Genomic DNA, 17,264 nt, shown 5'->3' with positions numbered 1-17,264 from the left:
CAGAAAACTTCAAATGCATTTCAAGTTGAGCAGAGTACTGATAATTTCTTTGTGTGGTTGAGCAGGTGCAGTTGTGTATGGAGAGCCTGTCACCGCAAGTCTGGGAACTGATGGGTCCCATTACTGGAGTAAGAACTGGGCCAAAGCTGCAGCCTTTGTCACCTCCCCACCACTCAGCACTGACACAACCACGCCTGATTACTTAAACTCACTCCTCTCCTGGTATGTTGACTCACCATTCACTAAAACCTTCTTGTTTATTTTCAGAATGCAGGTCATGTAATGGAAGAAAAATGGAGATCTTCTGTGAACTAGAAATGTACAGAATAAGGCAAAACCAGACCATATAATAGATCCATACATTTATTGGTTAAGTGGTTAGAGCAGCAACCAACTAAGTACAGTGCATTGGTCTTAGCAAAGTTGTAATCCTATTGTTTCTAAGTTGAATTATACAAAGAAAGCATGTTCCCTTGAAACAAGAGACCGCAGATGCTGAAATTGCTCTGTCCCCTTGGAATTTTGGAATTGTGTTGGTGAGATGGTCACTATTCAAGTCTAACACATAGTAATCTACCTTTTAATTTGTTTCTGACCGCAGTGGCGATTTGCAGGTTACTGGCAGTGCGCACTGCGCTTTCACCACTGCACAGAAAGCCATCGGAAAGGATGACTTCCGACTGATCCCTGAAGGAGTTAATGGCATTGAAGAGAGGATGACTATTATTTGGGATAAGGCTGTGGTATGTAAACTTCGTAAAATAAGCTGCAGTAGAAATCGTACTATTGAGTATATTCGATGCATGTTCCTTGAATGTTTGCAGTTTAGCATCGAGTAGTATAGTATAGAAAGATCATAGTTGGGTGCCAAAATTCCTAAAAAAGCTCATGTCATCAAAGAGAAGTTAACTCTGTTTACAGCTCTCTGTCTCTTTCCCATTTAGACTTGACCTTTGTTGACTGGTAGTGAATGGTGAGCTGTCACAAGCATATTGAACACTTATGCTCTCTGTTTATCTTGGTGTCAGGAAAGATCCTGGAACAAACTTCTTTCTTTGAATGTGAAGCCCATGGAATTTGAGATCTAAAGTCAGAATCACTGAGGAATCCTGAAGATTTTACTGGAGTAGGATGATTTGTGGCAGGGGAGATTGATTACCTTGTGGAACTGAAGTAGATTCATAAGAGTCAGAGAATTTTTAATAACCCTTTGACTTATCTGAGCCTTTGAAAGATTCCAATGTCAGATTTCTCAAACTTCAAAGGGCCATTTATTATCACAGTATGTATCCATATACAACTGTTAAGATTCATCTTCTCCAGATAGCCAGAAAACAAAGAAGGAATACAAAAGTCATTTTCAAAGAGAGACATCAATCCCACCTCCCCCCACCACACAAAAAAGTACGGCACCCCAAACATCAACACCCAAACCCCCCACCTCCTCCCACACAAAATGAAACAAGAATATTGACCCCCCCCAAAACCCCAATCCCCTACTCAAAACAGAACAAGAATATCGACCCCAAAAACCCCCTCCTGCTACACAAAATGAAACAAGAACATCAACCCCCCCAAACCCCCGAATCCCCTACTCAAAACGGAACAAGAACATCGACCCCAAACACTCCTCCTTCCACACAAAACGCAACAAGAACATTGACCCCTCCCCCCACTCCCCTACTCAAAACGGAACAAGAACATCGACCCCAATCCCCTCCCCCGCACAAAACGCAACAAGAACATTGACCCTCAAACAACCCCTCCCTCCATGTAAAAAACTAACAACGCAAAAAGAACATTAACCCCCAAATCCCCTCCCCTCGCACAACAAAACAGAAAAGGAACGGGCGAAAAACTATAAGTCTGAAAAAGTCCACAGTCCATAAAGCAATACAGGTAGTCCCTGAGTTACGAATGTCGGACTTACGGACAACTCGTACTTAGGAATCGAGGAAGGAGAACGCTGTCCGCCATTTTAAGTGGTTGCCGTTGACACTGTGTTGAGTGTTTAACTTTGTATTTGGCTTAAATTTTTCTTAGTAATGCTCCCCCTGACCCCCCCCCCCATTCCGGTTGGCTGGTGGCGCAGTGAGATCAGCACCGGGCTGGAGAACGGAGGTTCCCAAGTTCGATCTGGTAATAGACCGTTCCCGTACTGGGTTGATGTCGAGCTCGCAACTCAACCTCGTAACAAAAAACTGCCACCTCCAGTTTAAATTCCCACACAGAATATTGTGGAGGATCAAATACCCAAACCCAGCACAGCCCCCACTTATCCCATTTAACCTGTCTCAGTGCGGTGGTCCTTAGGACCCAGCGGACCTCGGGAGCCGCCACCTGCAGTGTTTCTGTTCCATTGACGAGAAGCAATCGCGATTGAAAATCAAGTGGAAATAATAAAGCGTTTGGAAAGAGGTGAAACACCATCAGTCATTGGAAAAGCATTAGGCTACAGTCGGTCAACGATCGGAACAATTTTAAAGGATAACGGATAAAGTGAGAATAATGGAGCATGTGAAAGACGTTGCCCTGATTAAAGCTGCAATTATTACTAAGCAATGCAGTGGCTTAATTATTGGAATACATAGTTTCTTAAGTGTTTTATATGCATAGAAAGGTAAAATATATACTATATACTAAGACAAACATTTGACGAACTGACGCTAAATAATATCAGATGTACTTGTTCCGACTTCCGTACAAATCCGGACTCAGACGGACTCAGGAATGGAACTCGTACGTAACCCAGGGACTGCCTGTAGTCCAATCCATAAACATGGAACCAAGGTAATATCCTCCAACATCCCAGCATCATCAAAAGAGAGGGCACAACATGAACACGGAGGCCGCAGTGAGCCACACAGCGATAGGCCGCTCACAGACTCCTTCTCTGGCAGTGATCAAAAGGCAGGCAGTCGACACTGAACTCTCACTCTCCTGCCACACTCGCCTCAATGTCTCAATCTTCCTCAACGCTCCAGTCACCGATTAATGGCTGCTTTAATTGGCAAAATGCTGTCGAACGTTGGCTCGTGCCCCATCACTATGTTCCCTTGCATCAAGGCCATCTGAGTGTGCGCTTGCCTCCTATATACAAAGTTCTCAAAAGGCCCCATCAAACAGTTCTCAGTATAGTTTCAGAATAAAGAGTGAAGTCGAGAGAAATTTTTCACTTCGTCTTTAAATTCCAAAGGTCAGGCTAACGGACCTTCAGAATTTAACTTGTGGGCCTGTGGAGCTCACTCACTGAGGAGACTTCATCATTTCTGGATTTTGAGGAAATTAAGTTTTGAAGTATCAGAGCAGACTTGAAACAGAAGACCTACACCTTTTCCTATTACTTAACTTCTTAAGTAACTGACAGAGTCCAATGACTACAAATTGACCGTTCCTCAGATGTAAATTAGGCACCTGGAAGTGCCAAGGTTTTTCATAAGTATCAGGATAACTTGAATCCGCTTTCATGATAAATTATGTTCATATAGCTCTTATAACGTGGTGAAGAATCCCTTAATGCCTCTCGAGAACTATTATGGACTATAAATCGGCAAATAAGGTGCTGAGGCAAAGAACCAAATTAGAATGAAGGAGAGATAACAGAATATATAAGCAAAGCACAACATAACAGCTAGCCGTTGGCTCTGTGTGCGTATTCTCATGTAAACTATAGCTTTCTCCAATTTATACATTGTAGACAACAGGAAAGATGAACGAGAATGAATTTGTAGCAGTTACAAGCACAAATGCTGCAAAGATCTTCAATCTCTACCCCAGAAAGGGACGAATTGCTGTTGGTTCCGATGCTGATTTGGTCATCTGGGATCCCGAAGCCGTCAAGATCATTTCAGCAAAGACACATAATCTGGTAATGCAAGTAATTTCTACTACTCTTCTACTGACTTGTTAAAACTATAGCTATCTGCAAGTGGGAGTGGTTTGTAATTTGGTCTTAATGAGATTTATGTTCTTGAACAAACCGAATAGTCAAACTCCATTACTACTCCAGGATACTCATTAACAAAGAGCTGGAGGTAGAAATTCTTCCTCTGTCATTAAATATATACAGTATATGTCGTAGTGTCTGTGTATTATGCACCTCTTCAGAAATTCCATTGTATTCACAACAAATTTGTTGAAACCATATAACAATTACAGCACGGAAACAGGCCATCTCAGCCCTCCTAGTCCATGCCGAACTCTTAACCTCACCTAGTCCCACCAGCACATAACCCTCCACTCCTTTCCTGTCCATATAACTATCCAATTTTACCTTAAATGACACAACTGAACTAGCCTCTACTACTTCTACAGGAAGCTCGTTCCACACAGCTATCACTCTCTGAGTAAAGAAATACCCCCTCGTGTTTCCCTTAAACTTTTGCCCCCTAACTCTCAAATCATGTCCTCTCGTTTGAATCTCCCCTACTCTCAATGGAAACAGCCTATTCACATCAACTCTATCTATCCCTCTCAAAATTTTAAATACCTCGATCAAATCCCCCCTCAACCTCCTACACTCCAATGAATAGAGACCTAACTTGTTCAAACTTTCTCTGTAACTTAAGTGCTGAAACCCAGGTAACATCCTAGTAAATCGTCTCTGCACTCTCTCTAATTTATTGATATCTTTCCTATAATTCGGTGACCAGAACTGCACACAATATTCTAAATTTGGCCTTACCAATGCCTTGTACAATTTTAACATTACACTCCAACTTCTGTACTCAATGCTTTGATTTATAAAGGCCAGCGTTCCAAAAGCCTTCTTCACCACCCTATCTACATAAGATTCCACCTTCAGGGAACTATGCACTGTTATTCCTAGATCTCTCTGTTCCTCTGCATTCCTCAATGCCCTACCATTTACCCTGTATGTTCTATTTGGATTATTCCTGCCAAAATGTAGAACCTCACACTTCTCAGCATTAAATTCCATCTGCCAATGTTCAGCCCATTCTTCTAACCGGCATAAATCTCCCTGCAAGCTTTGAAAACCCAAGTCATTATCCACAACACCTCCTACCGTAGTATCATCAGCATACTTACTAATCCAATTTATCACCCCATCATCCAGATCATTTATGTATATTACAAACAACATTGGGCCTCCATCCCGATAAACAATTATCCACCACTACTCTCAGGCCTCTCCCAACTAGCCACTGTTGAATCCGTTTTATTACTCCAGCATTAATACCTAACGACTGAACCTTCTTAACTAATCTTCCATGTGGAACTTTGTCAAAGGCTTTGCTGAAGTCCATATAGACTACATCCACTGCCTTACCCTCGTCAACATTCCTCGTAACTTCTTCAAAAAATTCAATAAGGTTTGTCAAACTTGACCTTCCACGCACAAATCCGTGCTGGCTACTCCTAATCAGATCCTGTCTATCCAGATAATTATTAATACTATCTCTAAGAATACTTTCCATTAACTTACCCACCACTGTTGTCAAACTGACAGGTCTATAATTGCTAGGCTTACTTCTAGACCCCTTTTTAAACAATGGAACCACATGAGCAATACGCCAATCCTCCGGCACAATCCCCGTTTCTAATGACATCTTAAAGATCTCCGTCAGAGCTCCTGCTATTTCTACACAAACAACATACATATACTCTGTCAAAATGTTTAGCACAACCAGAGGCATAAGTAGGAATTTAAATCTAACCACTTTTGACAGGCCACTACTTTAAAATACTTATTATTGTTATAGGTGGGTGAGTGATCTGTGATCACACCTCTGAGCCAAAGCAACTGCATTTCCAGCCATGGCAATTATAGTAACATCTGATGAGGATGTTTACATACTATCATGCTGGTTATTTGCTAATTGTTCAAGGTCCATTTATTTTTTCACTTCACTGCAGCACCAAAGTGGCAGCTTTACTATGCCACAGATCAGAATTCAGGTTTGGAGACTGGGAGATCCTTCCCTAGCCCTAGGCTGAGAGCTTAAACCGATGTTGGGTCAGTGAGCAGGGTAAATCTGGGATGGAGGTTTGCTTGAAAGATCAGGATTGTGGGAGGGAATGCCAAAAATATTGAGGTGGCAGAACTGGGCTGATTGAGGTTTAGGTAAGGTTCAAGAGTGTGGGACAGGGCTGTGGTAGAAATCACCACCGTATGGTTGACGTCAGGTGGAGGGATTGGGGCTTGGTGGAGAGGAGGCAAGTGCTTGGAGCGGTGGGTGAGTTGGTTGGGGTGATAACAAGTAGCCAGGAATCACGGGGCTTGAGGTCAGAGACCAGGTAAGTAAATGGGTGGAGCTGATGTTGGTGGAGATCACATGGGCATTGGGGATCTAGACTTTCATCAGTGACATGGGGGAATAGCTGAGTCACGGGCCTGAGCAGTTACACGTTTGGTGGGAGGTTGGTTGCGGGATAGAATTTAGGGATTACAGGCTCAAAAGGACTTTCACAATGGAACAGCTCACAAGATAATTCATATACCATGGTGGAAAGAGTGGCAGGATGATGCCTAAAGGATAAAGTAGAGATGCTCCCACTCCAACATGGCTGCCATGAATGCCCAATGATTTTCACTGCAGACCAACTCAACTTGATTGTATTAACATGCTGTCAAATCAACATTGCATCTTGGGAGTGATGTCATCTGGTGAACAAGGACACATTTCCAGAATGAAGCAAAATGGTCATTATCCCATTACACTTTGGTAAGTTTTCGTTTGAGAGGCGTCGGAGAAAGAAGCCAGGGTCACACAATCAAGTTTCCAGACCTGCATACACTTCAGTTGGAATGATAGAATTGGTAAGCTAGATTTTGACATCCACATCCTCAACTGACAGAGGCTGCAAATGCAATCTAACTTCCCCGCCCCGCCCCGACACCGAATCCAGTTTTACAGGAGGATAACCAACAAAGCTGTTTGTTCCTGCTGCTACTGAATAACTTCTCCTCACGGTATCTATTCCCTCAGAGTCACATTCACAGTATCAGTAAAAGCAAAGGGCAGGAGGAAGGCAGAAAGTCTCAAGTCAGTTTGATTGACATGTACTCAGAAATCCTCCAGTCCTCTCTCATAGGGTCAAGTGGCAACTTTGCACCTTTGTATCATTGATTGTTTTCATTGTCACTACGTGTTTTATCCCAGGAAATTATAGAAGTGAATGCAATATACAAGATAAGAGGCCAATCCCTTAATTAGCATTCTCCCTGCCCCTCCTGTTCCTTCAAGGGTGGTGTTTGAAGATATACCCTGGTGCAGTGTTAGTCGAAAGCAGTTGGTGAAATTAAAGTGCAGGTGCAGGAACTTTCATAGAAGTTAGCAATTTTCACATCAAAAGGCAGTAACATTATTGAGTAAAAAAGTAAAATATTCCAGCAGATGGAAATCTGGAATGAAATCTCACTAATGAGTTATCAATATGAAATTAGAGGGAGGCCATTCAGCGCATTGGTTACTTGCCCATTCTCAAAGCAATCCCATTTATCAGATTTTAATTTATTTACTTATTGAGTAACAGTATGGAATAGGCCCTTCGAGCCATGCTGCCCAGCAATCTGATGATTTAATCCTAGCCTAATCACAGGTCAGTTTACAATGAACGATTAACCTATCAACTGCTGTGTCTTTGGACTGTGAGAGGAAATCCACACAGTCATGGGAAAACATACAGACTCCTTACAGGCAACAGCAGGAATTGAACCCGGGTCGCCTGTACTGTAAAGCGTTGTGCTAACCACTACAATACCATGCCACCCCAATTACTTCCCTATAACCTGTCACACTTGCCCACCAACAGCCCCTGATTCTTCTACCAGTCATCCACACTAGTGGCAATTTAAAGCGACCAATTAACTTACCATTACATCTTTGTTATATGGGAGGAGAAACTCACTGAGTTGCGGAGAGAGGGAGGCAGCATCAGAGGTGAGGACTGAATCAGAAATACTGAATCTATGAGGCACTACAGCACCACCTTGGTGATATAGTGACATTCATTTTAAATATTACCCTTTGTAGGTTAGAGCAGGAGCTATGTACAGTATGATTTAATGAAATGTAAATTGGTTATGGTCATATCGAGGGTATAATAAAAGGTGTGGAATGAAAAGTTATGTCAATATTGCATTATGTTCCTTAGGCAATTGAGTACAACATCTTTGAAGGGATGGAATGCCATGGTGCTCCTTCAGTAGTAGTAAGTCAAGGTAAAATTGTCTTTGAATATGGAACAATTCATGCCACAGAGGGAAGTGGACGCTTTATACCCAAAAAGACATTTCCGGACTATGTTTACAAAAGAATAAAAGCAAGGAGCAAGGTAAAGAGATTGACCTTTATGTATCCATGCACTTATTTGTATCTGTACAATTAGTTAAAATAAAGGATTTTGGAGAGATTGGTGTAATCTATGTTACTACTCTAGAAATATAGAGACCAGAATTAATAAATGAGTATTTTGAAGAATAGAGGAAAAACTTTTTTTTATAATTAACTTGCTCAGAAAATACACCTCAGTATAGTTATTTTGAAATGGATCTTGAGCATGGAGTGTTGTGTGGAATGTATGCAATAATGGTGCAGATAAAGCAAGCTACCTTGTTACCTAAAACGAGTATTGATCTTGATTTGGCTCAGGGCAAGATGCCTTGTTTCAAGCCTTGACTTAAATTTAAATTACAGCTGCAAATCTTTGAGCTGAAAGTTGGTGGACATGCCAACTTTATCCTTTCAATATTTCTAGAGTACAGCTGAGCCAAGAGTTCATGCTTTTTGAATTTTCAATAGGCCTTTGACAAGGTGCCACATACGAGGCTGCTAAACAAGATAAGAGCCCATGGTATTACAGGAAAGATGCTAGCAAAGATAGAAGATGGGCTGACTAGCAGGAGGCAAAGAGTGGGAATAAAAGGGGCCTTTTCTAGTTGGCTGGCAGTGACTACTGGTGTTCCCCAGGGGCCGATGTTGGACCGCTTCTTTTCATGTTAGATGTCAATGATTCGGATGATGGAATTGATGCCTTTGTTGCCACATTTGCAGACAATAAGAAGATAGGTGGAGGGCAGATAGTGATGAGAAAGTAGAGAGTCTACATACGGGCTTGGATTGGTTAGGAGAATATTCAAAGAAGTGGCAGATGGAATGTAGTGTAAAGAAATGTATGGCCGTGCATTTTGGTAGAAGGAATAAAGGCATAGTCTAATTTCTAAATGGGAAAAAAATTTGGAAATCAGAAGTGCAAAGGGACTTGAGCCCTCATGCAGGATTCCCTAAAGGTTAACTTGCAGGTTGATAGTGGTAAGGAAGACACATGCAATGTTAGCATTTATTTTGAGGGAACTATAAAATAAAAGCAAAGATGCTATGCTGAGGCTTTATAAGGCATTGGTCACACTGTGTGGAGTATTGTGAGCAGTTTTTGGCCCCTTATCAATGAGCAAAAATGCTGGCATTGGAGAGGGTTCAGAGGAGATTGACAAGAACTATCCTGGGAATGGAAGGGTTAAAGTACGAGGAGTGGTGGTTCTGGGCCTGAACTAGCTCAGTTTTGAAGAATGAGGGCGGATCTCATTAAAACCTTTTGAATACTGAAAGGCCTAAATAGACATGGACATGGACATGGAGAGGATGTTTCTGGTAGCGGGGAATTCTAGGAACAGGAGGTACAGCTTCAGAATAGAAGGGCATTAGAACAGAGATGAGGAAGAAGTTCTTTAGCCAGAGAGCGGTGAATCTGTGGAATTCATTGCTACAGATGGCTGTGGAGGCCAGGTCATTGAGCGTATTTAAAGCAGAGGTTGATAGTTTCTTGATTAGTAAGGGTGTCAAAGATTATGGGGAGAAGGCAGGAGAACGGGGTTGAGAGGGATAATAACTAAGATACGATGGAATGGTAGAGCAGAGTCAGTGGGCCGTGTAGTCTAATTTAGATCCTATGTCTTATAGTCTTCCGCGTGGAAGTGCGTAGCCACTCTTCTTCACTGGCACCCGTTTATGAGACCTCACAGTCACGCTTCCACAAAACCAAGAACATGGCGGACAGTTGCAGAGATTTTGGGTTAAGATATCGGTTAACAGAAGTTGTGACCAAGTTAACACTTACATGACAATGGCATTTGTTAAAGAGTAGCTAGTGACAAGTCACCCAGCATTGGAAATCCACCTCAATACTGGAAGAGCTCTCTCATATTGGTGTGTGAATTTAGAACACACACGTCTCAAAGTGAGAAGTTGTGATTGAAACAATGTGCGTAAACTCTGTTAACCAAATAAAAGTCTTGACTGGCTAGAAACTTATGTTCCTGAAAGACAATCAAAATTATGCTTTGCATTGAATATGTTTAGAAACACGTTCAAGATCTTGCCAGTAGAATTACCACAGAATACATTACGTTTGTGTAAGGCCACATTATTAGTTGCAGATTAATGGAACAGCATCAAATCTTAGTTCCTTTTTTACAGCTAGCTGAAATCAGAGGTGTTCCGAGAGGGATATATGATGGTCCTGTTCAAGAAGTCAGTGCGGTTCCCAGAGCTATGACACCCATTCCATCTGTCAGGATGTCTCCTGCTAAACAACCAGTTCAGCCTCCACGAAACCTTCACCAATCTGGATTCACTCTGGCTGGTAAAAGAGTGTTTTTACCTATTACCATGTAGTTTAACTCTTCACTTTAGTCTGGAGATAGTAGTGATCAAAATGCCTACCTGGAATATTATATGCAGCTCACGGAGGGTGTTGGGATATGGAGCAAGCTGCCTGAGAATGTTTTAAAGGGAGACAGAGCTACAACATTTAAAAGACATTTGGGTAGGTACATGCACAGGGATGTTTCACGGGATATGAGGCAAATGGAGCTCGTTCAGGATGACATCTCTGTTAGCATGGAGGTGTTATGCCATTCATGCTATATAATTCTATGACTCAACAATATTGAGTCCTAAAGACTCATATAGTAGATGAATTGTTCTTCAAGTATGCTTTAGGTTCATTGTAACAGTGCAGGAGCATACAGACAAAGGCCAGTGTTGTCCTGGGAGTGGGCCAATTTCTTACTTTAGCTTCATTTCACCTTCTCACTTAGGGTAGGCTGCCCATTATCATAAAAGCCCATAGGTTATCATTGCCATCATTTACAAAGGAGTGAAAGTAGGCAGGGCTCCAGGCAGCTGGGTGGTCGAATTTGGAGTTCTACGTTTTTTGCTGTCATTCATTCCTGGTTTTTTTTTTTTCCATGGATGTCTGTGAAGAGTAAGAATTTCCGGTTGTATGCTGTATACATTCTCTGATATTAAATGGAACCATTGAAGTATTGTATACATTGAATGTAGTACATTAGATTAGACATGCAAATAAATCCCTGTTTAACCTGGAAAGATGGTTGGAGTCCCTGGACTATCGGTAAAAGGACAGGTGTTGCACTTTCTTAAAATGCTTTGTTTAAAAATAATTTTTGGAAAAAAGAAATTGAGAAACAATACCTTCAAATTGTTGACTTGCTTCCCTTTTAGGTTCCCAGGCTGATGATCACATTCCTCGCCGTCCTACCCAGCGTATCAGTGCACCCCCTGGTGGCCGTTCAAACATAACAACTCTGGGCTGAATTTCTTCCGGATGAATCTGATTGAAGTGATAATCTCAGAGCCCTAATATTGCTGCAGGTCTTGTCATCTGAGGCTCGGATATATCCTAACAAGCAGCTGAGTGCAGTACAGTATTTTCTGCAAATGATGGTCATGGCATCATTGCCTTTAGCTGATAAATGATGCATTTGAAAACTTTTTGATCTGCCAAATAAATCAAGAGGTACCGTTTTTGTATTGTAAAAAAAACCATTAATTTATATTAATATTTGATTTAATTGGGAAGTATGTAACAAGCATTGAGGCAACCGTTGTTTCACTGTTGTGACTATGTAAAGTTGTATTCGTGTTCATTTAAAAGCATGATAGTGATATTGAAGGTAATGTGTAATTTACTTTGTATTTCCAGAGGAATGTGACAGTTTAAAATAATGTAACACATACATTTATTGCAAAGGTTTTAAAGTATTTGATGAACTTCCCACAGCCACATCCCAGAAGTAGTCCAAGCTTCAGTGGGGTGTAAGCTGGCGTTCTTACATACACACTGTCTACAGGGTAATCTTTCAACATTTTTAACAATTAACAACACATACACTTTAGTGAACCAAAAGAACGTATAATTTTCCTGACACGTTATGCAGAGATGCATTTTTATGTTTTAACTTTTAACATAGCTGTGGAAATTTGTTAAGTGTTGTTGGTGATGACCTAGTTAAATTGGGATGGCTGAGTTTGAGAAAGACATAGTGGGTTACCCTATTACTTTGGGATGTGAATTGATGAGATTCAATCAGCCAGCTGCCTGGAGCCCTGCTTACTTTTATTCCCTTGTAAATGATGGCAATGAATAAGGTGTTTATGATAATGGGCAACCTACCTAAAGTAAGAAAGTGAAACTTAGTCCTGATGTATCTAATTTGCTTCTGCTCGCCATCCCATTCCATTGCTTCCCATGTGTACTGGAAACCATTGTGCATACAATAAGACACTGTAACTGCTGACTTGGCTAAGTGTATTCAAGTATCAATTTTCCCTTTACTGAACTAGCCAGAAGTACAATTAGTAGTAGTGCCAGTCCATTAAACATTGTCGTGGTTGATTAAATGGAAAAGTCAGGCTTTCTATCTTCTACTCGCCTTAATAACTTGGATTTCAAACAGAGATCCAGAAGCTTCAAAATATTGGCCTTTGTACAAAGCAAATGGTAATACCTTTAAATGCCAGCGTTGTTGGATGTTTGACATGTTTTATGCATAAATATCATTAAGATGATTTTTTTTAATTGGAAAGGCTTGAATAATTGAAATATATTATGTGGGCTTCATTTTTAACTCTTTCTCAATTGACCTTTGCTAATTTTTGACTTTAGTGGGTTGACTTTTATAATTTTATAATTGTTACTTGACCAATCTGTGGTGCTTAAAGTAGCCCGGAACATTTAAAAAGGCAATTGTGCTAGGAAGCTTGAAAATACAGTATTAACCTTTAAAAGCCACACTGACAGAATGAGCACTATCAGACTGGTATAGTTTCACGGAAATAATATAATTCTTCACAAAACCTTCTCAAATGCTAGTCATACTGTTATGTAAACTGATTATAGTAAACCTAATCTCGTATACAGTCAACTACATTCAATTCAAACAAATATGTTTTATTTCGAAGTATTATACTTCAATCTGATAATCCTTCTCAATCTGCTTTAAACCAGATTTCATGTTAATGTCTATCTCCAGCTTATCTATATTCAGCAAAATGGCCAAGGCTTCCAGAGAAAAAAGAACAGAGTTACTAATGAACTTTACAGAATGTGCAAAGCTTGAAAACTTTGTAAGGCAGCAGTGTTTCAATATAATAATCCATTTTGTTCAAATAAAATTGTTATGGGAAACAAACATGTTCTTGTATGTGCATCAGGTGACACTGCACGAGAGCGGAATTGGAATGCTTTTTACCTCATTGTCCAGTGGTTAGAGCAGGGGTTCCCAACCTCTTTTATGCTGTTGACCAATACCATCAAAACAAGGGGTCCGTGGACCTCAAGCTGGGAATCCCTTTTTAAAAAGCCCCTTTCCTGGGTTGGCTTTCCCAGAAGTACCAGCTGTTACTTAAGGAGGTGGAGCTCGTCAATTCCAATAAAGCCCGGTGGTTTCTCATCACTGACTTTTAACCACCATTGTGTGTTGACCGGGGAACTTGAGTGAAGTTAAAGAAAAGGGCCTGTATTCAGCTTGCTGAAAACACCACAACAGTATGATAACTGAACTTCCTGGGACTATGATGTAATCATTTTCACTAACCATTTTCATTAAACCAAGGTTAAATGAAGAAAGACATGTGGGTTTGATATCATGTATAACTGAATGGGAGTTAGCATTTGGATTAGTGGGTATTTGTTTATTTATTTAGCAACACAGCACAGAGTATGCCCTTCTAGCCCTTCGACCACCGGCAACTGGGTGATAGACCTCAGATAGAAGCACAACAGATCCTCTCTCCCCTTCATCTGCAACACAGACACCCCCAGGTGCTGAGTCCATTGCTGTGTAGTCTGCTCACACATCACTCCATGGCCAAGCACCCATGCAGTCATATCATCAAGTTTGCTGATGAAGCGACGGTGGTGGGGCTCATCACCAACAACAATGAGACGGCCCACAGAGAGGAGGTGGAGCCTGAGGCCTGGTGCCAGCCAAATAACCTTTTCCTCAATGTCAACAAGACAAAGGAGATGGTTATCGACTCCAGGAGAACCTGCACCTCTCACACCTCCCTTTACATTGGTGGCTCTGCAGTGGAAACTGCAAGCAGTTTCAAACTCCTGGGAGTGCACATCACTCATCCACACCAATGCCTCTACTTTCTGAGGAGGCTGGAGAGAGCGGGACTCGGGACTGTGCAATCCATACTCATGTCATTCTACAGATGCACAGTAGGGAGCATCTTAACAAGCTGCCTCACTGCTCGGTACGGAAACTGCACTGCAGCGGTCAGCAGGATTCTACGACAGGTAGTCAAAACTGCCCTACACATCACTGACACCAGCCTATCCACCATCAAGAAGGACGTATATACAGAAAGTTGCCAATAACAGCATGAAGGATCCCACACACCCTGCTCATGGACTGTTTGTCTCACTCCCATCAGGAAGGAGGATTTATAGCATCTACACAAGAACCACCAGACTCAAAAACAATTACTTTCCCAAAGCAGTAAAGCTGATCATGACCTCCACCCACTAACTCCCCCACTACTTTATTATTTGCCATCAGGTACAGCCTTGCGTCTCCTTATGGAAATGCAATCAATCTCTGTATATAAGCTATCTTTTGTATTTATATTTAATATGTGTTTTATTATTATTGATACTGTGTTTGGTATGTTTTGTGCTTTTCTCATGCAACATCAGATCCGGAGTAACAATTAGTTCATCCTCCTTACACATGTGCAGAGAAAGTGACACCGAACGCTCTAGAATCAATTAAAAATATTGCAACAAAACCAAACTAGTAACATGTCCAAATGTAAATAGTGAAAGCATTTTTGTTTTATTGTTCAATGTGAGGAAGTCAAATGGAGTGACTTTACCAGTTTTGTGCCAGATACATTGTGGTTTCATATCAGATAGCCCATGGCAAAATTCTGAGTAAATTCATTTCCAGTAATCCTCAGAAGGTACTGTACATACCCCGTAACTGGGTCACTTACCAGCAAAGATAGGGAGGTCCGTTGAAGTCTGATGGTACTATTTTTTATAGTATTTATTGATAAAAATACACAAAAATAGTATCAATGCAAGCATACATATAATATACGTCGTCAATACTAAATCTAAAAGCGCGAGTATAATAATAATAAGAAATAACTCTATCGTTGTCTAGGGGATAATGTATTGTCTGATGGAAATATAAAAGTCACTTTCGTTCATTCAAGCTGCAGCTTTTGGTTGGAGAGAGAGACGGATTAAAACTTGCCCATTCCTTTTATGATGTCGATCCTTCAAGAGTCGTTGGGGCTGATTTCTCCTTTAGCTAAGCCACCTTCCGTGGTAGGGCCTCAATCCCAGGGCAACGGGAAAGGACACATGTGGGCCCTCCACCGGCTATCGCTATTAAACGCCGTCACGGAACTTCTAGCGTTTCTCCTGGTGCGTGTCAAGGGCTGTTCCCCAGACCCTCTTTTATCCTGACTCACAGGGTCTCAGATGTCACTCAGGGTGGAATGATGCCATCCCCCCCAACCAGCCCACATTGCCTGAGGGCTTCCATGAAATACAGTATTCAATACACAATTCCGTCTCCAAGAGACAATGACCTGTTCCGTGGCTTTGTATCGCTGGGGCCAGGACATTCCAAACGTCTCTCTCTCATTTCCTGGGTCTCCTGACCTGACTTAATAGCGATCTTGTGATTCTCAAAAAGGGGGGGGGGGGGGGCGGGAGCTCAGGCGTAACAGTACTTTCTGCTGCATTTTCCATTCCAGCATCGTTCAGTGACAGCAAAAAAGCAGTGGAAAATTCAGTCTCAAGGGTCATTTCCAGCCAGGAGCAAACAGGACATCCTATTCATCTGGTTTGTATTAAAACCCAGATCCCACAATTGTTAGAACATGAGGGTTGCTCATATTACTGCAAGGGCCAAAATCCTGCTTTGGATTCAATAATGATTGGATTGTGTAACTAATCAAGGAAAGTGCACTGAATTTGATGGGAATGAGCTAGTTGGCTAATATTAGACTAATATTCCACAGCAGACTGAAATGAATGTGCATGTCAATTCAAAAATGTTTAAATTAAAGTTGTTTTTAATAGAAAAATGGTCACAACAATAGGAACATTTACAGTATTTGATTCTCAAACCTGAACAGAGGAGGGAGAGGGAGGTATTAGAAAATATTGTCATGTTTCTTTGTTGCAAAAGTGTTAAAACTGCTTAATGCATCATCAGCACCAGCCCACCCAACATCAAGGACTTATATATAGAAAAGTGCCGGAAAAGAGCCAGTAGCATCATGAAGAATCCCACTCAACCTGCTCATGGACAATCTGTCCTGCTCCCATCAGGAAGGAGGCTGTGTGGCATCCATGCTAGGACTACTGGACATAAAAACATCATTTTCCCCAAACAGCAAGGCTGATCAACACCTCCACCATTAACCCCCAACCAGCACTGCTTTAATAATTCCAGTCAGAATCATCTTACCTATAGACACTCCTGTGCCTATTGTCACTTTATGGACATACAAATATGTATATAAACTTATCTCTTTGTGTATTTCTATTTATTGTATTTTTTTAATCTTTATCCTACTGTGTATTTTTGTGCTGTATCAGATCCGTAGTAGCTATTACTCCATTCTCCTTTACACGTGGGTAGTGGAAGTGACATTAAACAGTTTTGGATCTTGAATCTTGCAACCAGCATTGATGATAACAATTAGCAGAAGCCTATCTTAATCAGTGTTGTGGGCCCCATGAATGTTGAAATAAAAAACCCACTGAGCCTAAAGAAATCTAAAAATAAACTTTTCAGAAATTGGTGGATTTATTGAAGAATCATTGCAACTGAAAGCCAAGCAGGAGTTAATGCTAATTTAGGTTACTGAGCTAACAAAAGGTTGGAATTTCAGTAAGACACTTTCAGAAAAGCTAAAAGAAAGTGTCCAGAGGCAAGTATTAGAGATGAATCCTTGAAAACTGCC

At 41.2% G+C, this 17,264-nt stretch overlaps 1 protein-coding gene across 2 annotated transcripts in view; it reads left to right on the top strand.

Moving 5' to 3' along the window:
- Window positions 1-13,508, top strand: part of dpysl4 (dihydropyrimidinase like 4) — a 41,010-nt gene extending 27,502 nt beyond the window's left edge. The window contains exons 9-14 of one of the 2 annotated variants that reach the window (XM_059947647.1): window positions 66-222; window positions 602-743; window positions 3,698-3,868; window positions 8,119-8,298; window positions 10,440-10,605; window positions 11,490-13,508. In XM_059947647.1, coding sequence (XP_059803630.1) covers window positions 66-222; window positions 602-743; window positions 3,698-3,868; window positions 8,119-8,298; window positions 10,440-10,605; window positions 11,490-11,581 — 908 coding nt within the window. In that variant the 3' untranslated portion in view covers window positions 11,582-13,508. The remainder of the gene's footprint in view (window positions 1-65; window positions 223-601; window positions 744-3,697; window positions 3,869-8,118; window positions 8,299-10,439; window positions 10,606-11,489) is intronic. The other variant, XM_059947648.1, reaches the window with a different exon arrangement.
- Window positions 13,509-17,264: the final 3,756 nt, after the last annotated feature.

This window comes from Hypanus sabinus, chromosome 22 (assembly GCF_030144855.1).
Source record: "Hypanus sabinus isolate sHypSab1 chromosome 22, sHypSab1.hap1, whole genome shotgun sequence".
NCBI lineage: Eukaryota > Metazoa > Chordata > Chondrichthyes > Myliobatiformes > Dasyatidae > Hypanus > Hypanus sabinus.
This window is presented reverse-complemented; position numbering and strand designations above follow the sequence as displayed.